Source organism: Sinohyriopsis cumingii, chromosome 2 (assembly GCF_028554795.1).
Source record: "Sinohyriopsis cumingii isolate HCF-2022 chromosome 2, ASM2855479v2, whole genome shotgun sequence".
Classification (NCBI taxonomy): domain Eukaryota; kingdom Metazoa; phylum Mollusca; class Bivalvia; order Unionida; family Unionidae; genus Sinohyriopsis; species Sinohyriopsis cumingii.
The window spans coordinates 134,881,322-134,906,596 of NC_142962.1; the positions used below are offsets into that span (position 1 = coordinate 134,881,322).

General features: G+C 35.4%; 1 protein-coding gene across 4 annotated transcripts in view; it reads right to left on the bottom strand.

The window, feature by feature from the left end:
* LOC149805887 (uncharacterized) overlaps window positions 1–23,935 on the bottom strand; it is a 100,606-nt gene extending 76,671 nt beyond the window's left edge. Inside the window, exons 1-3 of one of the 4 annotated variants that reach the window (XM_089950636.1) lie at window positions 23,082–23,935; window positions 16,552–16,625; window positions 2,725–2,829 (exon numbers count right to left, since the gene is read on the bottom strand). In XM_089950636.1, coding sequence (XP_089806762.1) covers window positions 2,725–2,829; window positions 16,552–16,625; window positions 23,082–23,143 — 241 coding nt within the window. In that variant the 5' untranslated portion in view covers window positions 23,144–23,935. The remainder of the gene's footprint in view (window positions 1–2,724; window positions 2,830–16,551; window positions 16,626–23,081) is intronic. The other 3 variants (XM_089950635.1, XM_089950634.1, XM_089950633.1) reach the window with 3 other exon arrangements.
* Between the last annotated feature and the right edge of the window lie 1,340 nt (window positions 23,936–25,275).

The following is a 25,275-nucleotide window of genomic DNA, read 5'->3' on the forward strand; positions in this document are numbered from 1 at the left end:
TAATTATTCAGTGTGTTCAGCGTGTTGTCTACGAACAGTTACGAGTTTACATGGCAGGAGGTAGTAGCCTACTGCCGAGCTCTGTAGCGTCAAGGTCATGCATGATACACTAAAGATGGTGGTATTATAGAAAGGTAGACAGATGTAGCTCTACAATGATACCAAATAATCTGGAAGTTCTAGTTCCACTACAAAATACAGAGGAAAAAAAAGCTCATTTTTTGGATCCAATGAAAAACAATGTATCTAACACAACTATGCATTATGTTATTGGGAAATCACCTGGAAGTTGATTTATTAGGATTTATTCAGAAATAGCTTTCAAAATGTGTTTCCTACTCGAATTTCAGGCAAAATTGAATAAAACCTCCAGGGGTTAATGTGCTAAGTCATATTGCCAAAATACACTGCATATGAATATGATACAACTCAGAAAATTTTCTACTTGAAAAGAAAGTTTTGCTTAAAACCAATGTCAAATACAAATATGCATACTGAGATATAGAGGGCATAATTCAAATAAGAGAATAAAAACACACACACACATATTGCATGGCTCACTTTGCTCCCACTTCTCCTTGTTCAGCTCTTACTTCTCCCTTTTCTGTCCAAAAGGAGAACTGACTTCTCCCTAAAATTCATGTCTAGCTTGACCCTCCCTAAAATTCAAGTCTAGTTTGACGCTCCCTAAAATTCAAGTCTAGCCTGACCCTCCCTAAAATTCAAGTCTAGCTTGACCCTCCCTAAAATTCAAGTCTAGCTTGACCCTTGATGTTAAATAAGAAAAAAGTATTCTGTTTCAACTTGTGTTAAATAATCTATATATTGAACATAAGTAGATTGTAGAAAAGGCCTCAAGGGAAAGGTTTTGTACAATCATTGTTATATTTTGTTCCCCTTAAATCAATAAGTAAAACGAATAACAAAGACCATGATCTGCTGGCAAATTAGGGACCTATATGATATACACTGTTGTAGCTGGATGTTTCACACAGGTAGATACGGCAAACATCAACACTTCTCATGTGGCATGTGAAATTCTGATATGATACCAAATCTCAAGTGGCAATTGAAATTTTGATGTCTGAAGCAGCTCATAGCACCTAAATACTAGTCTCAAACTTCCTGTTGGAGTAAAATCTATATGATTTGTAATGATCCTCTCAGATTTGTTCTATATACAGTCAAGTATCCATCACCTGAATGCCTGTTATCTGAACTTTTAAATTATACAGCACTCCCTCGTTATAATGATATCCAAATGGAGCCATAAAGTTTACCACCTTACATTGAGATGGGCTTTAAAGTATATATATATATATATATATATATATATATATATATATATATATATATATATATATATATATATATATATATATAGATATATATATATATATATATATATATATAAAATTCCAATTTTTATAAATGAAATGGATTTTCTGCAATACGATTGGCTGTAAACAGTCACATGATACTGATCTGAATTTTTTACACTGATAAATTCTGGGACTACTTTCAGTTTTTGTACTGTTTGTAATATAAATAAACATTGCAGACATGTCATTGTGAAACGATTGTTTCATCTTTCAAATTTTTTATTCAGCAAATAAATATAAATTATACCCTTTTTATACTTTTTCAAATATTCTTTGATTTAAATGCATAGTTTACAATTTGGCGTTTGCTGCATAGTAGTGCAAAATGGCTGATTACTGTGATATTTCACTGCAATTTTCTGTGGATATTTTTGAACAAATGGATGACAAGAAGTTAAAAGAAATAACACAGCGACTGAAGCAGATGAAGATGGATTTGATGATAATGGATGTTACAAATGCTGAAAATGAAACAGAACAACAGAGATTGATAAATTCCCTCACTCAGCAGCCCATGACCTCAGTCACCCTAGCCATACACAACTATAACAATAATAGCTTGGGAACTGGGCCAGTCAATTTTGATAAATTCCCTCACTCAGCAGCCCATGATCTCAGTCACCCTAGCCATACACAACAATAACAATAATAGCATGGGAACTGGGCCAGTCAATTTTGAGGCCGCTGAGGGACATAAACCAACATTCAAGAAATTATCTGAGGAGGACTTAAAAGCTATTGAAATAAATCAATACTCAGTGACTACTAAACAAAACACAAAAACTGGACTTTGGCATTTTCAGTGGTAATTATTTTTATTTTTTTAATTTTAATTTTGTTTTAATATGAAGCAGATGTAATACAGCATTTCCTCATTATAATACTATCAAAAGGAGGACAAAGTATACCATAATGAAACTGACTTATGATGAAGTATATGTACTGTACTCACTCATTATAATGCTGTCCATGGGAGCCACATTTTATACTACCTCACTGTGAGATTATCTAACATTATTCCCTCATTATAATGCCATTCAAAGGGGGCCATAAAGTATACCACCTTAAAGTGAGACTGCCCTTATTATGAAGTTTATGATACATATAATTTTGCCACCAATGAATGAAATGGGATCCATGACCATACTTGACTTAAGACATGAATGGTGTTATAATGAAGAGCTTTATAGTGAAGGAGTAGTGCATATACAAAGAGAAGATTCTCATGAATTCAGGATACACAATAAATTCTTCATAAAGGAATCATATCTGAACATTTACTAATTATCCAGAAAAAAATTATGTCTCTCATTAAGTTCGGATAATCAGTGTTTTTCTGTACCTTCTTTTTCAAAGAGAGTGGCACTGGTTTTCATGTAGTCCTTCCTGGCTTCATACTTGTTCCCATCCTTATCTTTCTCTTCTTCATCGGTACATTCATACACAACTGAGGAAGATAGTGACAACAGGAAGATCAGCTTATCATGAAATCATCTGAGCCTTATAAATGTTATATATACTGTATATACATGCTTATTAGTCCAACTGCAAACTGCACAGACCCAGATCTGCCATCACATAATGTGCCAGCAGATTTTGGTCTGTGCTTGTTAGGAGTAATCAGCAGAACAAACACAGACCTTGATCTGCATGCACATTGTGCTACAGCAGATCAGGAGCTTTGTTTGCAGTACTGCCTTGCATCTTAAGAATATAGACCAGTACATAAGACTTCTAAAAGGGGTCAGAAAGCTGCTTGTGTTGTGGAGAGCACAGTCATGTAACACAGCAGTGTCTGCATGTAAAACAGGTTTGTTGCTATGTTTGTAACGAACTAGGACACAAATAAAAGTTGTGCACATGCCAATAGGTAGAAGGCAATGATATACAGGCCTATGCAGCACATATCCATCAACAAATGCATTAGAATATGTGTATACTTTTCAATGTAATAATTATAATTCTATAAACAGGTTTCAGGCACTATTTGATTTGTGTACAAAGTGCAACTTGTTAACATGTAAATGACTATGTGATACTGTTAAATGACTATGTGATACTGTTCAAGTTACTTCTCTCTCTGAGGCTCCTCAAGCGTCTAATACATCAATGTCTTCTTGTAGGTATGTAATTAAGTCTCATATTGAACACTCTCATGTATCCAACTACACCACATGTCATGGTACAATAGATGGATCTTGTATGTTATCTTCTTCATGTGTTTATGTAAATAATCAAGGTGATGAAAAGAAATCTGTTAAGTCTAAAAACAATACATTGCATACTACCAAATTGTCTGAAAAACAATCCTTTGATCAAAATTGTCATGTGTTTGGCCTCCTCAAAAGAGGTCTGCAAGTAATCAACCTAAATATTCAACACATCCTCCATAAACTGAATGAGACTGAATTAATATTACAGCAAACTAGATCAGTCAATATTCTTGGTCTATGTGAAACTTTTCTTTCTGATGATACTGATGACTTGACTCTCCAAATACAGGGGTTCAACTGTGAAAGAAAAGCTAGGGAATCCATGGAGGGTGGGGGTATTCTTCTCTATGTAGACAGTTCCATTAGTTATAACAGTTTACAGGCCACCTAGTTCCACAGCTGATTGGACTGATAGATTTGAGTTGCAAATTCAAAAAGCATTACTAAAGGAAGATTTAGAAATTATCATATTATGTGATTTTAACATTGACTACATGAAAACTCCTCCATGAACATAGATAAGTAACTTTGAAACATACAACTTTACTCAATTAATTAAGACCCCAACTAGAGTAACAGACAAAAGTGCTACTATCATTGATCATGTCTATACTAATAAACCTGACAACATAAGTAAAATTAATGTGCCAGTGCATGCACTGAGTGACCACTATCCAGTCTGTATAACTAGACATCTGAAATCATCTATAAATGGTCAACACATTGAAATACAATACAGGGGCTTCAAACAGTTTGATGAGGAAATGTTCTTAAATAATTTAGTTTGCAAACCCTTCCAATCAGTCTGCAATATGGCTGATGTCAACAGTGAATTAGACAAATGGTATAGGATGTTCAACAACAGCATTAGACAAGCATGCCCCAATTAAAACAAAAATGGTTAAACACCAAATTATACCCAAGTGGATTACCCCTGATATCAATGAGGATAGGCACTTAAGAGATAATTTCCACAAGAAAAAAGACATGAAAAACTATAAAAAGTGGAGGAATAAAGCTAAGCACCTGATAGATAAGGCACAAGAGAACTACTATAAACAGGCTATTGATGAAAGTAAGAGTACCAAGACATTGTGGAAGCATCTAAAAGAGCTGAACCCACCCAAGAACAGTTGTTTTCCCCTTAGACTTAAGCAAAATGATGATATACATGTAGCAACATCTGTACAAGACACTGTGGAAATGTTCAAATATTTCTTCATATGCATCTCCAGTAACAGTATTCAGAACCAGACAAACATCCCACTTGAACTTGATGCTCTTCTATTATTTATAAGAGCTAAAATTCCTGACAATTATTTTTCACTAACTTATGTTAGTGAAGCTGATGTTTTTGATATGCTAATTAAGGTAAATATTAATAAATCCTCTGGATTGGATGGTATTGGTCCACAAATTCTTAAAATTGCTGCACCAGTAATAACAGTTATTAATGGATTTCATAAACTTAAGTATAATGAGTGGTTGTTGTTGTTGTTGTGGGGTTTAACGCCATTTTTCAGCACATGATAGGCTATACATGGCAGCCAGCATTACTGGTGGAAGAAGAACCCAGGAAAACCCCCAGAAAGAACCACTGACCCATGAAGAGCTACTGGCAAGATTTCTTACATACCCATTTTGGCTGAATCCGAGACTCGAACAGGCACAGAGATGAGATGGCAGTGATCCATAACGGAAAGCGCTTTAGACCACTCGGCCACTCGGGGCCACATAATGAGTGGTAATGTTCCACAAACATTGAAACATACAAAGGTTACACCTATCTTTATGAAAGAAGAAAAGGAGGATCCAGGGAATTACAGACCAATATCAATTCTACCTGTATTGTCAAAATTATTTGAAAAACATGAAGCCATTCAGGTCTATACATTTTTGGAAACTTACTCTCTATTTCATAAAGTACAATCAGGACTTAGAAAGTACCACTTGGGCCAAACAGAACTTACCAAATTAATTTATCTTTGACTGAAGGAAATGGATAATGGACATATGACTGGGATTGTTTTCCTTGACTTAAAGAAAGCCTTTGATCTTGTTGATCATGAAATTCTGCTGCAAAAGTTGAGCTCTAACAGGTTCAACAATCCATCTTTAAACTGGTTTAGATCATACCTAAACCACAGGTCTCAACAAGTAAGCATTGGCAACATTAGCTCTCAAACTCGCACTATTCATTCAGGGGTCCTTCAAGGCTCAGTTTTAGGTCCTCTCCTCTTCCTTATCTATATCAATAATCTACCATTAAATAATGAATCCACAAATACAAATTTGTTTGCAGATGATGCAACCTTGTATACATCTAGTTCTGATACTGAAGTTATCCAAATTAGATTAAACTCAGACCTTATTAGAGTCCAAAACTGGGCACAGCAAAATAGGATGGTAATTAATGAAGGTAAAACAAAATGTATGATTTTAGGGACATCACAAAAGCTACACAATTCAGGGAACTCAGAACTATCTCTTGCAATAAATAATAATTCATTAGAAAATGCCAAACATGAAAAGCTTGTAGGTGTGTCCATAAATTATATATTATGGGATGACCATATTGATAAACTCTATAAAATACTGTCATCCAAAATCGGCCTACTCAGCAGAATCAAGAAATATTTACCTATGGAAACTTGCAATCTATACTATAAGTCACATATTCTTCCAACAATGTATTATTGTTCAAATGTATGGGGAAACTGAGCTAAATCTCAGCTTGACAGGATTTATAAACTTCAGAAATGAGCAGCATGCATAATTTTAGATGCATCTATTGATCATCCCTCAAAATCCTTATTTACAGAACTCAATGTTTCACAATACATGAAAGGATAGATTTTCACAATGCTGTTCTTTTATATAAATGTCTACCTGGAACTGCACCAGAGTATCTTCAGGACTTATTCAGGCCTTTTTCAACACAATACCAGTTGAGATCAATATCACATGGAAACCTTCTAGCACCAAAACCAAGAACAGAGCAATTTAAAAAGAGCTTCCAATACTCTGGTACAGTTCTGTGAAACAAGCTTCCACTACATGTAAAATCTGCTGTAAATATTACCATATTAAATAAGAGATATCATGAGCATGTATGTGTTTCTAATAGATAATGGAATTAAGTATTTTAATAATAAACATGTTAAAATAAACAGTAGTTATTGCTATCTTCATATAATGATCATTGTTATACTCTCCTTAAGAGGACCTCAACGAAGAATAGTCCTTGACTAATGAGTCACTCTCTATATATTAAATAAACCATTATTATTATTATTATTACTTATAAGCTAGTATAGATGGTAAACAAGATTTTTGTTTTTTGTTTTTTGAAATATATTATGCTCCACAAGCGACTGATATATCCAAAGTTCATAACCCAGTTATGCCATGACTTCAACTACGGCATGACTAATGGGCAGGAATGCTACAAGCATTGAGGAAAGTATATTGATATTGCAAATCAGAAGAAGGAAAAAAATTATTTGAAAATTTAGGGATGGGGAAAAAGGAATTCAAAGATAAACCAAGAAATGTGGTTTCTTGATCATGTGACTCAGACAAAGATATATACACAAGGATAGAATGTTTTGTGGGGCTTTCATTATGATTTGATGGTAACAAAATATGCTGACCCCTATCAGGGTCAAACAGGAATATAAGTGAACATTTAAATAGAAACACTGGAAATTTTCATCCAACAATTTCTAATCTTACTGATAAAAACTAATTTTTGGTGCTTCCAACAGTCTTCAGTTCTGCTATGTGTTATGCTAAAGACTGCAAAGGCATAGTTTTTGTCTTTTAATGTCTTGTGTATCCCATTCTAAATGTTTTTAACATATTTTTTGGCTGAAGTATAATTCTTATTAGTGACCATTCATTTCAAGATCTATCTCAGGTTAATCAGAGAACTAAGCTGATATGATTTCTGACTGGTCAGTATTTAATTGCCTTTGTGATACAAGTGCTTAGGTAAATTTGCACCAAGCAGTGATAGCCAGACATTACCAGCAGTTCAAAGATCTAGATATTCCTATGCTTATGTTTCAGTTCACCAAAATAAAATTTTAACTTCATGGAAAATCGAATCTGATGGAAGTAGTCCTAATGGCATACTCTGACATGAAAAAAGAGGAATTATTCCACCAAGATCAAAATGTCTTTCATCTCTGGGTAACCAAGGCACATTGTACTGTATGTTACAATTCATCAGCCACAGCTCTGCAATTCTGTACATCAATTTATCGGCCACTGCCCCATAATATCATGTAAAGTAACCATATTTAGATACCAGTTTCTACTTGATTACATAAAATGTAATATACATAGCATGCAGAAGTATACTACTTATAAATTACTCAGAAACAATTTCATTTTTGAATACATTTCCTGGTTACATGAACATCGGGAAAGAAGCACCCTTACCTCTCTAACCTAGGAAATTGCAAAAAGACAAAAAATAGTCTTTCCCATCAATATAATAACCAAAAGGAATAAACTTTAACCTATTAGTGTATTTGAGACTTGCTAAGATCGTACCAAATGTGTTTCAGGCAGATTGAAATAAATGTTCAAAGATGAACTACATTGTGTGTTCTTTTCTCTTAATTTTCCAGTCATTGTCTACCTTTTAAATCATTTATTTATTTCACCATGATAAAGATTTATTTAAATTTGTTATTGTCAAGAAAGCCTGAAAGGCTAGTGACTACCATATTTTTCCATTTTCCAATGTAAAAAGAGTCCAATGCAAAGACATATGACTACAAAGAAGGAGATCAAGGTCTACAATTTTCATTCAGCAAATAATTTCTAATGAAATCACTAGATGAACTGGACTTTATTCAGAAAATACAGTTATAGCAAAGTCTCACCAGCCTGTATGATGAATGATGACCTGTTGAAACTTTCCTCTGAATCTCTGAATGTTTACTTTCCCAAGATCTCTGGACATCAATAAATAGTCTAATTTGCATATTTGGCTTTGCAATTTAAAGACAGTTCTTCCAAATTCTCTATTCAATGGCAGCTAAATTTAGTCTGTGCAAACCAAACTGAGGGTAATTACTGTCTCAAAGCTGGATGAATGTATGAGCAACTAGCCCAAACCACCTCCAGAATATAAATTTCAGAATTGTCACAAAATCTGTTGTACTGTCAGAGGTTAGGCCAAAAAGTTCTGTAAATTTCCACTCAGCAAATATGTATATTAAACAGCAGCTATCTTTAAATCTAGATATAAACATGTTTTGTTTAGGCTCTTTTAGACAGCAATAAGGAAAGAGTGAACACAACAAGCTTTGTCAAATTTAACAAATAATTTATTTCCCTAGAAAAACAAGTTAAAAATGAGAAAAAGAACTTACAGTTCTATGAATCAAATCCAAATATAATCCAAGAATAATCCAAGAATTAAAAAAAGAAGTCCTAGAAATAAAAAGTCCTAAATGAATCTGTGTTGGAGTCCTGATAAAAAATCCAAGATGGAGGACAATGATGTAAGCAATCGTCAGCGTTGTCCTGACATGTCAACAGTTCCTTGTTGAAACACAGAAAATGATATTCCAGTTTTTAATTCCAAATAAAATGTAAATAAATGTCTTTGTTCTAGAATTCTGTATGAGCACTTAAATATTTCCAGGGAAAAGAATGAATAATTCCATAAAGTAGAATTTCAACTCAAACTGATCACAACAAAACACCTATCTAGTATCAATGGTTTATAGCCTGACTGACTAAATCTTCTGTAGAAAATAGTTATTCACTAATTTAAGATGCAAAAAAAGATTCTCGTATGAGGGTTACATGATCACGTTTCTAGAACACAGAGACTTTTTACATGCCTAACATCATGCACTCCTAGTATGGCCTCGACTAAAACCAATGATTTTTACTCTGGAAAAGAATATTTAAAAAAAGCAATTTTAAAAATGTATTTTATTTCAACTCACTGATTTCTGAATCAAAGTCAGAAACTAGGTCAGCATTGGATACAAAGTTTCTATTATTAGTGATTACTAAAAAACAGATCAAACTGAACTGAATTTTGGAGAACCAAACAAATGCCTGTTTCTTATTGTGGCAGCAATATCAAATAATTGTACTGCATGACTGAGACTGATTTTTTTTCTCCATTTGCTTAGTACGTTTTCATAACAGTCAGTGCTTCAAAGATAATGTTTTCTTTGAAATTTCAGCAAACTATGAATGGTTTATAGCCCGAATGACTAAATTCTCTAATAAAAATAGTTATACACAGAGATGCAAAACAGATTCCCCTATGAGGGTCACATAATCATGTTTCTAGAATAACACAGAAGCTTTTTACATGCCTAACATCATATGCTCCCAGTATGGCCTCGACTAAAACCAATGATTTTTACTCTGGGAAAGAATTTTTAACAAAATTTAAAAGTTGTTTACTTCAACTTACTGATTTCTGAATCAAGGTCAGGAACTAGGTCAGCATTAGTTACAAATTTTCTTTTATTAGTGTTTACAAAAAAACAGGTCAAACTGAACTGAATTTCTGGAAAATGAATTAGATCAAATATAAATTAAATCAAATATACATAACAAATAATCCTAATGGTTATACAAAGGGTTGGACCTGGAATCACCAATGTCTCAGGACAGAAGATTTATTTTAACTTTATCTCCCATTCCTATGCAAGGTCAAATAATCCCGATTTTGGAGTCCAAAAGTCTGCTGTTATGTCTGGGTTCAAATACGTACAACATAATCCAAAATGCACCATGCTTCACAGATGATGATAAGTCCTTCATTAATTGTAAAACACTCCTGTATTGAGTTGAGGGGTTCTCTTTGAATTTAATGCCAGTGTTTGTGACCTGTTTAGGACATGTGCTAAAGTTGGTTGATTAGTGCTCAGAGTTCCAGTCTTGGGTGAATGCACTAGTTTCAACATCATGTTCCTTCAAGAGATAAGTGACAGTGAAGTGGTGTTTTCTGTATATCAAAATTTAATTTTACAGTGATGGCAAATAGTTTTGTACATTTGTATGTTTTTCCATCAATTTTTCTAAAGCCATTAATGATTCCATACAAAACTTTTCCTTTCCTAGGAATGTTGTACAATTCTTCTTTAGTCATGGCAAATACAAGTGCTAACCATTTAGCCAATAATACCGAGTATTAATGTGCAATTTCTACCTGTTTACCAATTGACATAACACATAAGTTTGATTTAAAAACTTTGAAAATATCACTATGTATCAGACCCTGTTGACGCTTGTATACTGCACAGGGCAGTTGAGAGAATGCAAAAAGGTGTAACGGAAATTTTTTAGGCATTCTGAAATTTGACAACCAACAGACAACATAATCACTATACACTTTTTTGGCCAGGAAACTGATAACATTTGAGAGATCAAGATGATTTAGAAAGTTTGTTCCTTAAATAACATTTATTCTTGGCAATATTTATGAAAGGGATATGCAGTTTCAATTACTGTGAAAATCTGAACTAGGAACTAGCCTGCCAGGCAAGAAACAGAATTGAAAACAAATTAATGTAGTCTTTTAAACGCTATTATCCATTACCTCCCCTGACAATGGCTAGGTGGCTACAGTTGTTCACTCCGATTTAGCTTTCACTGGATACAGCATCAATGATAACAGTATTTATTACATATTGCAATCATTATTTTTTTAAATTTGTGAAGAATTGTGTGAATTTGTCACAGCTCTGAACTTAAAATTTCATGTGATCTTATGCTCCAACAATGTATCAGTGGTGCCCATCATTCGTTGTTTTTTGTGCACAATGCATGCATTTCCTCAATTATTTAAGTAAGAAATATTGATTATTTGTGCATATGAACACTTTCAGGTTGTCATTTTCATACTTTTTGGTTGTTGTCTTTACATAAAGTGATAAATATTTGGAAATACATTAAATGCAAGAGATTTAAAGCCAGAGATACATACATCATGTGCCTTGCAACCATTGTATCTGGTCAGCTAGAGATAAATGAAAACGGGGTTGCAGAGTTGCCAGCCCACATTCTTCACAACCATTGGATCTGGTCAGCTTGAGACAAATGAAAATGGGGTTGCAGAGTTGCCAGCCCATATTCTTCACAACCACTGTATCTGGTCAGCTAGAGACAAATGAAAACGGGGTTGCAGAGTTGCCAGCCCACATTCTTCACAAGCATTTATGGAATTGCAGATGAGGTGCAAAGTGTGAGGGGCAATGACAAAATTGCATGACTTGTTTCAATCTGTGGCCTCACAATTCTCCGAAGATGGCTTGGAGCTAACTGGAGCCCGTCTTCAATGTATTAGGCAGCTCAGTCCGTACAATTTCACCCACATGTTTGTGCTTGGCCTCTGAGCATGCAAGTCCAGGTGTATGGGATATAATTTGGAGTTTGATGATCCATTTTGCCATCCGAGTTGTACACCACTGTTCCAGCTGCAAACCATCCAGCTGACCAGCCATACAGGTTCATGACTGACCATAAATCTGTCATTTTGGTGATGAGAGCCTTAAGCCAACTGACTAGCAAATAACTGGGCCATCCATCCAGTTTGTAATAATGACAACCATAAAACTGTCTGGCAGGCACACTTTTTGGCGATATATACATGCAAGAATGGCCAGTGCACTTTACTGGCTGTCAATGGACTCACTGGGACTATTCTTTACAGTATACCCATTGGGGAGATACCCAGACTTACACAGAAATAATGACATTGCTTTGTCCCTGCCCCCAGGAATGTTCTACTCAAATGTAGATGCCTGAGAAGGACATCCATCCCAATGAGTACAGGGATAACCACGATGACACAGCATACTTTCATCCCACAATGAAGTGGACAGAGTTTAGCATTAAGGTAGACATAGAGAAAATCTAGAAAGTTTAGCAAATTTCCAAGTGCACTTCCACACCATTTTCTGCAAGTCAAGCCTTTATAGTTCGGGCCTCTGTCAGCAAAGGTCAAGGAAATATCTGACCACCTGACAGCACAAATACAGAATCCTGGCAACTACAAGGCTTTCTTGTCCCAAAACCAGCTACCTGCATCATTCTCATTATGCTGGTATCATTCATATCATTCGATGTTTAGCAATTATCTACCATCCTTGGATAAGAACATTGTGGCAGTCAACATGACCATGCAGTTTTGTTTAACAAGGTGGATAAAACAATTGTATATACCAGCTCCATGTTAATGCAAAACATGGCTCCTACTTTGTCTATGCTAGACCTGGCATCTAGCAATTTTCTGACTGAACGAAAAATCAGGGCTGTGCACCACATGATGACAAACACCCTGATGGCTTCAGAAAACCTAGATCTGGTAATATGAGAGGCCTGTCTGCACTCCTCCACAATAAAGCCACATCATTCCTTGGCTCTCCAGTTGGTACATTTTGACACCATACAGCTTTCTGGCTGTAAAGATACATAAGCAGGCATTACAAGAACTGCTTTTCCAACTTGCTTTGCTGCCTGCACTGGCTCTCAGGCAAAATCAGTCTTAACTGCACTGTGGAGATGGTCATCAACAAAAAGATAAAGAAGCCAAACACTGTACAAATGCAACAGCTTTCAGCACAGTTCAAGTTAGGTAGCAACAGTCTACACAATTCCAAAGGCAATTTAATAAAGAAGATTGCAAACAAGACTTCTCCTTCCCAAACTTCCTAACAGCTTTCTCTGATTGCCACTCAACTCTGACCATCAATGAACAGTTTGCCAGTTAGTGCTTGATTCCTTTATTTTCACACATTGGATCAGTCTGTTTCTGGAAATTGAATAGGCCCCACAATTTATTTTGGATTGGCTTCTCGTAGCCTACCCCCTCCCCTTGTGCCTCCCTTACCATGACAGACTTGCTGTACAATCAGGGAAAAAAACCAGAAATATTGCAGGTTTGGTCACCACTCAGAAAGCAGACAGTGGTGATTGTTTGCAAGATGAATACATTGAGGTTTTACCACAGGCATTTTCAATTTCCCAAGGCCATTAGAAGTCCCAAGCCAATCAAAAACCTAAGTGGATTCTGTGCTTATGTTCAAAATTGAGATGTCAGAGTTGATCAGATCTTCTGTGCAAAATGATGAATCCATGGTCAGCTTACACCTTACCAACACATAATTCGATGTCCCTATATACATGTCATAAAAACTCCTTCAATTTGGATTCCAAGTGATATTCTACCAATCTTACACTCATCCAATCAGTCCCAACAGCATTCACATTGGTCATCAACTGTTTCATTGTTCTCTTCCACTCATCCTCATCAACAGTGACTCAGGCATATCTCGACATTCTTCAAAAACTCAGAAAAAAATTCCATCTGAACATGGAATTCATTTACCAACCCAACCTTGTTTGTATCCAACAAGAACATGTGAAAATGATTAATGAGTTTGCAGCATCACTTTCCAGTATGGAGTGGATTTCTGCAATTACTTGGTCTGCTCAGTGCAGCAATGGATTTGATCCTTCTCAGCCACCTATTCATGCACCCTTGGCAGATGGCCATGTTGACCCAGTGGAGCCCCTTTTCAAGCTGACTTGAGGAAATATGATGAATGACGGCAACAAATCATGACCTCAAACAAAAAATAGTATCTTTCCTGCATCAGTGGCACAACAAACAATGGTTCATGGCAGGAATTCCTCTCGAAAATCCTCAAATGGAACTTATAATCTGCACAGATACCAGTTCACATATTTGGGGAGCCAACAGATTGCTCAGCTTCACCATGGTCAGTGGTTGTTGTTGGTGTTGTAGGGTTTTACGCCATTTTTCAGCACACGATAGGCTATACATGGCAGCCAGTATTGATGGTGGAGGAAGAACCTGGGAAAACCCCAGAAAGAACCACTGACCCGCAAGAACCTACTGGCAAGCTTTCTCACATACCCACATTGACTGAATCCGAGACTCTAACCCATGCAGAGAGAGGTGAGATGGCAGTGATCTGTAATGGAGAGCGCTTTAGACCACTCGGCCACTCAGGGCCCCCACGGTCAGTGGTAACTAAGGGTCAGATGAGCTACCTTGTCACATAAACCTTCCAGAAATTAAAGGCAGTGTAAATGTTTCAATAATGGAAGGATAAATAATATGGAAAGGTAGTCTTCATTAATGATATACAATTTGGGGGTACTAGCAGGATCAGTGAATTTAGGCAGGAACAATAAATATATAATTTTGATGATCCTGTGAGTTAATGAAAAAAGCTCATTTTAAGCCATACCAATGCATTATATACCATGTACACCACAGACTTATTGCCTTGGCTCTTTAATTACATAAGTTTGGAAAATAATATATAAAGCAAACAACAATAGTGGAGATGTAATTTAATGAGGTAAAGATTGATAACTCCAAACTGGACCACTGGGAGGCCAAGTGGTCTAAGGTACTCACCTTCACAGATCACTCACACATTTCACTTCTGTCCGCACTGGTTTGAATCTTGATTCAACCAATACAGATTATTTGTGAAACCATGCAAGCAGCTTTCTGTGGATATGTGGGTTTGTTGTCAAGATGAATTCACACAAGCTTAAGGTACAAATACTCAGTAGAACTTTCACCTACTGTTGTTTATCTTTTTCCTTTTGTTGGCATTAGTGTTGTTTTCATCACAAGTCCGTTTCCCGAAAGACGGAAAAAGATTTTGCTCATTTTTATCTTTACTACACTCATTTAAAATGTCTTTGCTGATACTCTAGTGCCCTTTAGAAACCACATGTACTGGGTAGCAGTTATTATTATGACCAATCAATGATTTGACAATTTCATCCAAATCAAACTCTGAAAAACCTGTGATTACTTCCATGATTTATATTCATGTGGTCACCACTTTAAACAATTATACAACAAAATAGGACACCATTTATTTGCTGATCAAGTGAAGGTGCATACAGCCACTCAACTGAACATGGTTTCTTTGAAGTTCATCAAGTAGCCTTTGGAGGGCCAATCCTTTTTACAAGATAATTGCAATACGGATTAACTGTTAATTAGTCACACTGGCTTCCTGCCTTTTCACTTAAGTGTAGCTTTTAGTTTTTATGCAGATTAGCCTTGACTGACCAGAATATATGAAATGGGAGAGAATCCTGGGTGAAAATAAAGCATGTCACAGGGATGCATTTTTGGGAGGAACGGTGTATCCTGCGTGAGTTTCACGCATATTTGAAGCTTGGGTCCTCAAAAGCCCTGTTGATATTATATTCCAAATATAATGTGAACTAGGCCAAGGGGTTACTGATCTATATTTAATGTAAACAAAAGCTGCCTATCAAAGACACACACACCAAGGGTTACATGCCTGCTTTTTGGACATTTAAAACAATATACAGTCCCTATGATATTGAGAAGAAAAAAAAATCCCCTTCAAAAGCTCAATTATTCTCTTGGTTGATTCAATTCAAGCATAAACTCCAACATCCAGACACATTTAACTTTTTCTTTCCTATCATTTATCTTAAAATCTTTGAACAGCAACATGAATTAATTCATCCATCAACCAACTTGTTTATAACTTTTAAAGGCAAGACTTATGGTAAAGGCCATAATTTTAAATATATATATTATTACAGATAGTACCATTTTTATACATAGAATTTCAACATCTTTATCCACCTTCATTCTCTTTTTTAGTTTGCTAGTGGTAGTGGTAGCTGTAGTAGCAGTAGTAGAAGAATGAGCTGTTTTTACACGGTGGTGGTGCTATCTTCCATATCATATAGGAATGGTAGAGAATTCAAAGAATATTTGGCCAAGCATGCTTTGAATATATAGAAAATTTCTGCCAGTAGTGGACTCAGGAGGGGATGAAAATTGTATATAATATTGGAAGTGAGGCTTAAACCCTATTATCACATAGGCAGCAAAAACAAAGTAATTTACCTACTGTCAATCATCTTCAAATACTTACAATGTTCATAGCCTAAAAAGCTCAGTCTGACACCTCTTCCAGCAGTGGGATTGATGATGTTCAGATAAACAACACTGGAATGGGAATATATTTTAATTAGATGCAAACTGTAACTTTGTACATAAAAATCAGGCACTAAATGATTTTAAATCACAACAATCAACCATATGCTTTCAACTGTTCTCTGTTACTCAATATCAAACTAACCAAAGATCTTGATGATACAAAGCTTACATTTCAAATTTGATCAAACTTAGATTATAAATATGGCTTCCAGTGGGGGTAACAAGCTCAGCTATAAGATTCAAGATCACTTTATTAGTATATGTCGATCTTGCTCACAACTGAACTCCTCTAATATTTTGATGAGATAAGCATATAAAACAAGTTTGAAAAAAAATGGATCAGAAATATGGCCTCCAGAGTATATAGAAACTCAGAAAATTTTTGATACAAGATTATCTCATTAACATGCATGGATCTTGCTTATCACTGAACAAGTGCATCAAGATATAAACAGAAATCAGATCAGAAATATGATTTCCAGAAGTGTAACAAGCTCAGCCAATCAGATGCATGATCATCTCATTAGCATGCATGGATCTAACTCATCATCCAACTAGTCCATGATCTTATGATTATAACTATATATTTTAAGTCTGATACAATTTGGATCAGAAACAGAACCAAGTGGTAACAAGGTCAGCCAACCAGATGTAAGATCACCTAATTAATGCACATAGATTTCACTTACAATCAAACTCACCTAGGATCTTAATGATATTGGCATATACTCCAAGTCTGATCAAAATTGGATTATAGATGTCCTCCTGAGTGGTAAGAAGCCAATGGTCATTTAGGTGCAAGATCACCTCAATAATATAATGTAAGCAAACTGAAATTTTGACAATACAATATTAACACATATTCCAAGTTTGACTGAAATCAGATCAGACATATAAATACATAATTGTTGTTGCATAATGCATAACTCAGCCTGACATCACCTTCATGGCCAAACCATAAACGCCAATTGTCTTAAGGCCAGGTCAGGTAATAACAAGCACTGATAAAGTTTTATTAATAGTTGTTTTAAAAATCAGCCACAGAAGCCACTGTCATTGTCCAACCCTAAAAACCTGATTTTACTGGGTGAAAGTCAAAGGCTTTGAGTGACCTTGGATATATTGACAGTTTAACAATAAAGGCATAGTTCACACATCAGTAATTACCTTCATTAGCTGCTACACACAAGGCCTCTTATGAAATGTATGCAGTCTCTCATCTAATTCCTGTACAAATTCAAGTGTACAACACAGTCAACAATGAACAGCAGTGTTCACCATTGAAAAAATGCATTTAATTTTACTTCCAAATGTACCAGTCATGAAGGACCTTATGTATAGGCTGGGACATATACAGCAAGGACAAATTTATTTATTCATGAGCTAATTACAAATACTAATAAAGCATAAAATTAGGTCACTAAGACCTTTGCCCATCCAGTTAATAAGCTGCATGATTCTAGCATAAACTTCACCCAACAAATGAACATTAAACACATTTCTCAAAATTCAATATCAATGCATGAAATAAAGGTCACAAAAGCCTTTCTGCATTAGAGTGTAGTGCTTATCCAGATGCATACCCCCACCGAGTTTCAAGATTCTATAGGTAATGGTATGAATATAACATGCCAAAACTCATGAGGTCAAAAGTTAAAGGCAAAAACTTAACCAAAACCAGTAGCAAATCAAATATAGGTAGCAATGAGCTTCTTTATTTTAAGGACATGATACCAACACTAAAGAGATGTGGATATCATTACCAATAACATAATTCCAGCATGAAAAGTGCCTTAGAAATGAACAACAAGCAGAATTTAACCCAAGCCAATGAAGTGTAAAATATGGTCATTGTGACCAACTTCTGCACTGTGAGAGTAGTGCTAATTAGGATGTTTGTTAATTTTAAATCCTAGATCAGACAGTATGTAAGTAGCATGCAAAAACTATATTTTTGGTTATGAACTGAATGCAAAACCTTAAACCAGTCCCATCAAACGTTAAAAGCAGTTCACAATGACATTCCTTGAAGTATAAAATCATCTACTTTAATATTTCTGTGATGAACAGATAAAACACAAAATTTAATCAAAAACTGCTAGCAGAGGAACAGTTCTCACAATGTCCCAACTTTCACCATGGTGCTAAAATTTTATTTACTCATCTTAGGTATGCATAATTCCGATCATTTTGAATCCAACTGCAAAATATTTGCCCTATGGTTACAATTGGTATGCAGCATGAACTGGCCCTTATTAAAGTTATGGTCACCTTTTTCCAGCATAGGTTGAACTCGACATCATCTACACTATCAAACTTGAACATTTCAGTAACAAAGTTTAACATTTTAAAACTTAAAAATAAGGAAATAATAATAATAATAATAACAATAATAATAATAATAATAGAGCAGGTCAAGGATATTCAGGCATCTAAGCCATTTATATATTTTATCTGCATAAACCTGTAATACACAAGTACTATGAAGTTTTTAATCATGAGAGTTTCTAATGTTTATTGTGGAGAGCATGGGAAAATAGGCAGTTGTGTGAAGGCACGGGCCAGAAGAATAACCAACTGTGCAAAGGAACAGGCCTGAGGGTCTGGAGAAGTAGACATGGAGAGCACAGGAGAATAGAAAGTTATGCAAAGTTGCAGGGATGAAGAATAAGAAGTTGTGTGAAGGCACAGGGCCAGGAGAATAAGATGTGGAGAGCACAGGAAAATAGGCAGTTGTGTGAAGGCACAGGGCCAGGAGAATAAGATGTGGAGAGCACAGGAAAATAGGCAGTTGTGTGAAGGCACAGGGCCAGGAGAATAAGATGTGGAGAGCACAGGAAAATAGGCAGTTGTGTGAAGGCACAGGGCCGGGAAAAGTAGACATGGAGAGCATGGGAGAATAGGCAGTTGTGCGAATGTACCGAAACTGGATACAAGGCGGAAGTTACAGATGAGTAAAGTAGAAGGAACATGGGAAGGAAACACTCTCACATTTCATTTCGCATTATGAAATAACTGGCAATTTGAATAGGTCCTTGTATTGATTGCAAGAAATTGCATTGAAAATTATCCTGTAATTGTTGAATACCTTGACATAGTGTTTTAAATTGTTATACCTTTCACCTTATTATTTTCATATTTTATACACCTAGACCGTAAACCTTGTTGACTGGAGGCTCGGAGGTATTTAATCTTTTAAACTGTCCAACCTTCTCAGGTGTTAGTAATAATACTGTAGGGGGCAGGTGACATCCATTATGCTGCAATAGTGACAGGTCTTCTTAAAATGATATGCTGAGAATTAGGCGTGCTTTCATTTTTTACAAGAATTATGTGACTTTCATTTAATATTTCAACTTTTTTGTATTACAGGTAAACCACCGATTTTTCGGCAATGGATGGTCCAGCACCTCTTTTTTTTCTAGAAAAAATTACGAGAGGGCACTTGAAATTCCCAACACCACCAAATTAGTTTACTGGGCAAGCACTCACCTGGATTCTTTACACTGCAGTTGTTGGTGGTGATCCTTGTATTTTGTGCGATTCTTAGCTTATTTTATTTACATTTAACCCTAGCTATGGCTTCTAAGAAAGACGCAAGTGTAAGTGGTGGTGTCAAGCGTAAATACCAGTCAATATCGATACAAGATAAAGTAGAACTGTTGAAAAAACTGGATCGTGGTGTTTCCGTTCGAAAGCTGTGTGACACACATGGTACTGGTTCATCAAATGTTTATGATATCAAGAAGCAGAGGGACAAAATATTGAAATTCTATTCAGACAGTGATTCCAAGAAGCAAATTAACATTAGAAAAACATTGAAAGATGGTAAGAGTACTGAGCATGACCGAGTAATGATGGAATGGTTTTGACAGTGTCGGAGTGACAGAGTGGACTTGTAGGGCAGGATGGTAATGGACCAGGCTCAGTTGTTTCATATAAAACTTAAAGTAGAACATGAGTGTGACTATAGCGAACGATGGCTTCAAAGGTTCAGGAAGAGTCATAGAATTTCTATGCATAAAGAATGTGGAGAAAAACAGTCTGCAGACCACAAAGGAGCTACCAAGTATGTGGACAAAGTTCAGAGCACCTCAGTCGTGAGCAGGTGTATAATGCAGATAAAACTGCAATATATTGGCCATGCATGACCTCGGTTGGTCTGGCAAAACTGTTTATCTGGCAAGGCTTTGGAACCATGGGTGCCGGAAAATTGGTGGTTTACCTGTAACATTATTGGAAATTGGTTTGTTGCAGAATTTGCATGAATAATTTACCTTTTATGTCATGGACATTTAGGTTATGAGATCTGTGTGGTCATGTGACTATCAATGCGAATGGCCTGTACCATGTCAAATTTCACTGATGTTTTCATTTTGTCTCATTTGTCAGCAGATTAATGACATACAAATATCACCATCACAATTTCTGATAAATTAGACATCTTCTTGTTTATTTTGCAGTTATGGATTGATGTAAATTTCTTTAAGTTTGCTAGGCCCACTAGTAAGTGGCTACCATAAGTTGCCACTGCATGATGATGGCAAGTTCCAACCTTTCAAATCGCTTTGACCCCACACCCCAATATAAATGTCAAAATATAAAAAACGTGGTGGGAGGGGTCAGAGGAAGTTCATTCTTGTATTAAAGAAGACTACTTGATCTGTTTCAGGATATGAATGCAATATCTTCACATTTTCTGACAACATGCTGAAAATGTGCCAGATGTGAATAATTTGAATTCAATAATTTCACCCAAATCAAATACTGAATGTTACGAGAAATATCTTGAACCAGTAAACATCAACCTTTTCATTAAAAACACATTAAATCCATATGTAGAAAATTATTTTTCTACATACTTGACATCAGCTTCTTTCTGGTATTTTATATGTCATTTTCATCTTAGTCAATAACACAGATGTGATAATATGAATATACTATTTAAAACAAGACTTGATGAAATAAGGAATAAATATTTATATTTTAACTGATCAATTACATCGTAATTGTAATATTTATACATATCAAGGATTTACAGACTTTTTCATCCTAAGTTAGCCTTGGGCAGCCACTCTGCTAACAATTGATTTTTCCAAAATTGTTTTAATGCATATCTCAGATTTTTTGGTGAATAGGTGTTAATTGATACAAATAAAATTTATGATATTTCTTTGACAAATGTGTGCTTGGAAATAAAAAGACAACAATTGATTTTAAGAAAATACAGCACCTACAGGCAGCATTTATGATGTGATGTTTATATAATAATTACAGGAGACACGATAAATACTGCTTGGCAGACAATGGACAAAACAAGTGCTTACAAATAATTCTCAAAAGTTGGATTCTCAATTATTAAGATGCATGTCACCAATTTGAAGGTGACTACATGATAATTGTTGAGTAATTATTACATTACATTAAGCATTACAGTCTTGCTTTAATTCTCATATATAAAGCTCTTCAAGCTACATCAGCATTCTAACTCTTGCTAATCTACATATATATCTACATGTGTTATTTGCATATATAATTTTAGATAACTTTATCTATCTGCATATGGTGATAAGGTGCCAACAGAAATACAAAGGAAACAAAAGTTTCAACAAATATTACATAATTTCCTTAAAATATACCTCATTTTACATAATGGTTTTGCTCATGTAAGGATATTATGTTTGGGGCAAGGTCAATTTTTCAATGGGTAAGTTCAATTTTACAATCAGCTTGATGCAGGCAAGTCAACTTTTATAAAATTTACAAATCCCTACATGTGGTTTATTTGGCATAAATATAAATTTTACAAAAATATATCCAGACCCGGGTTCGAGTCTGCATAGCATACAAATTACAAATTCTCTAACATGTATCATAGTAGTATTTGTATATATATATATATATATATATATATATATATATATATATATATATATATACACACATGTTACAGCAATGACCCTGTTTTCAAGATTTTTGTCCGTGTTATTAACTGTATTATTTCTGAAAATAATAAACTTTTTAAATTTAGCACAGAGGTGAATGAGCTGCTGATGCTGAAGCAGGTAAAATTGCCGATGCAGATTATACAGTCAAACATTATTTTATTTAATAAGACAGCGCCATTTTCTCAAGTAAAATCGGGTTTTGTTTCCTTACTTTGAAGTGCTCAACGTACCTGGGGAAATAACATAAACTATATTTTAAGCAAATGTAAATGTCACATTTAAATCCCGGACAAAACTTAATAATAGTTCACAGGGTCTGATTCAGCTTGGCATTTGGTCAACTCGTAACCTGTGCCGAATCAGCCTGTAATTAGTGCCTAATACGTCTGGCCCTATCAGCCATGGTTCGAATCTGTCTGCTACTGTACTAACTATAATAGTAACTGTGGTGTTACCACCATCGTTCTGAACGTTACTCTTATGTACTGGTAATATCTTTACATTATATTAATCATACCCATATATCTCTTCCCCTGGATTATATTCTCCTTTGTTTGTTCTGATCAGTATTTCATTCATTTCGCCATAAACTCATTTCTGTTACAATTTTCTTTGCGCATGTTGACACTATATCTTCGACATGAAGAACCAGAATATTACAAAGGGAGGTAACACATATTGATGAGTCACTCGGAATAATCTCAGCCTTTGTCGTCGCTTGCTTGAAAGAAATAGAATCGGACCTACATAGTGGTTATTTTTAACAGTCCTTAGGCTCGTTATTGATCTTTGTTATAATAGGATCATAGATGTCACATTCATGACGTGTAATCGCAATTATGATAGTAGCAGTGCTGGCTATGGAAACTGAAACTTAATTATTTTATTCAAAAGTTCGCTAGAATTATATACGAAATGTGAAGTGCTGATATTTTGCTGACGTCAGTGACGGTTGACATCGTGAAACATTATAGACAAGTTATTCAGGGCCGCACGATTCACCAAAAACCACCCACAAATATTGTGTAAATCAATGAAACATACCCAAAACCACAAGAAAACATTGGAAAGAGTACTATCTTGTCGAAACAGACAACAAATTATGCCGCACTTAGGTTTTGGGTGAATCGTGTGGCCGTGTTATTCATGAGGTAGACGTATGTTCGTTCGCCAGAAACTTAACCAATTCGGGAAGTATCACCATGATTATTTCCGATTTTAGTCTCTTTCTGAGAACTGAAGTTATTCGACTCGCATGGAAAATAGACTTGGATATTTATTAGGTTTATTGCTTTTTTTCCCTTTAAAATAATGAGGATTTTAGCATAGTACATATTTGTCAAATACCAATTATTTTTTTTTAACAAATTGAAGCATTTTATTGGTCTAAGAGTACTGAATGTTGTAGAGATAATTTCGAAGTTCTGTCAGCGTGACTCGTAACCATTAAGTTTGATGTCTGGGCTATAGTGTTTGCATAAATTCCCGATTGTTTTACTCTCTACCGATTTCAATAAAGAAAATCTTTAGTATAATAAAAACTGCACAGAACTTAGTAATTTTATTTATTGATTTATAATTTCTAGCCTAACTGACAAGTTTGGCCCTTACACTGTCATCGTCTGCTCGTTTCATGCTTAACGGAGTTTCCATACAAACACAGCACAATATTGCGTACACAATAGGCGAGTCTATTTTCCTAAGACAACAGAGTGCCGTAGTTCATCCTATTCGGTAATTGCCAGATAATTCCGTAAATTACCATAAGGTTGAGAGTTATATCCCTTTGCACACAAGTACAGAGAAATTTCACATCTTGTCAAATCCACGTGAAAGGCAAATTTGTATTTGTCATTCTTTTCCTTTGCTTGATTCGAGATTGTAAATATCCGAAGCAGACGACGTAGTTTTTGCCATCGATGTATCTACATCTATCAATAGCAATAGGGGTCGAGCGATATAGCGTCAGTGGAAAATCCAGTCAACTAGGTCGTGGGCCTGTATAGCGTCAAAAGTTAGAGCGTCAATGGGAAAATGCATTACAGACCACCTTGGGCCTGTATAGCCTTAAAATGTATAGCAACAATGGGAAAAATACATTTCAGGTAAGGTGACGTCAGAGTTTTAAAGATTGGTAACAATGTAGCAAACGGCTGACCTCAATCGGGACCAAAGAGTAGGAAAAACTCTAGAACGTTTGGGCGGGACAGAGACAGACATAACACATACAACAGACAACATACAAACATAAACAACTATACAACTGACTAAAAAAAAATTAGGCAAAAGAGCAAATCTTTTCGAGGCATATGAGTGGCCCTGAAAAGGCATTTGGGTTTATGTTAACATCATTCCGTTAACACAGAGGGCATCGCATAGGTCTTCTTCTCTTCTTCAAACTTCTTCTGACTTCTGGTCCGTAGATGAGAACTCTCTTCAAACAGCCTTGTCTCGCCACATAAATTCTTGTTTTCCAAACGCTCGTATCAGTGATTCAGATAATTGTCCATGATGATCTGACATTCATGGGTAAGTCCGTACGGAACAGCATTGACGATACGAGAGTAGATGCTTCTACGTTTGTCCACATCTTGAGACGAGAACAGGTGAAGGGAATGAACTTATTTATTGTAAAAGAGCGGATAAAAACGGATTAACTTTATTCACCAGTCCTAACGAGCGTTACAAAATTCAGTCACAGCGTGGAGTCT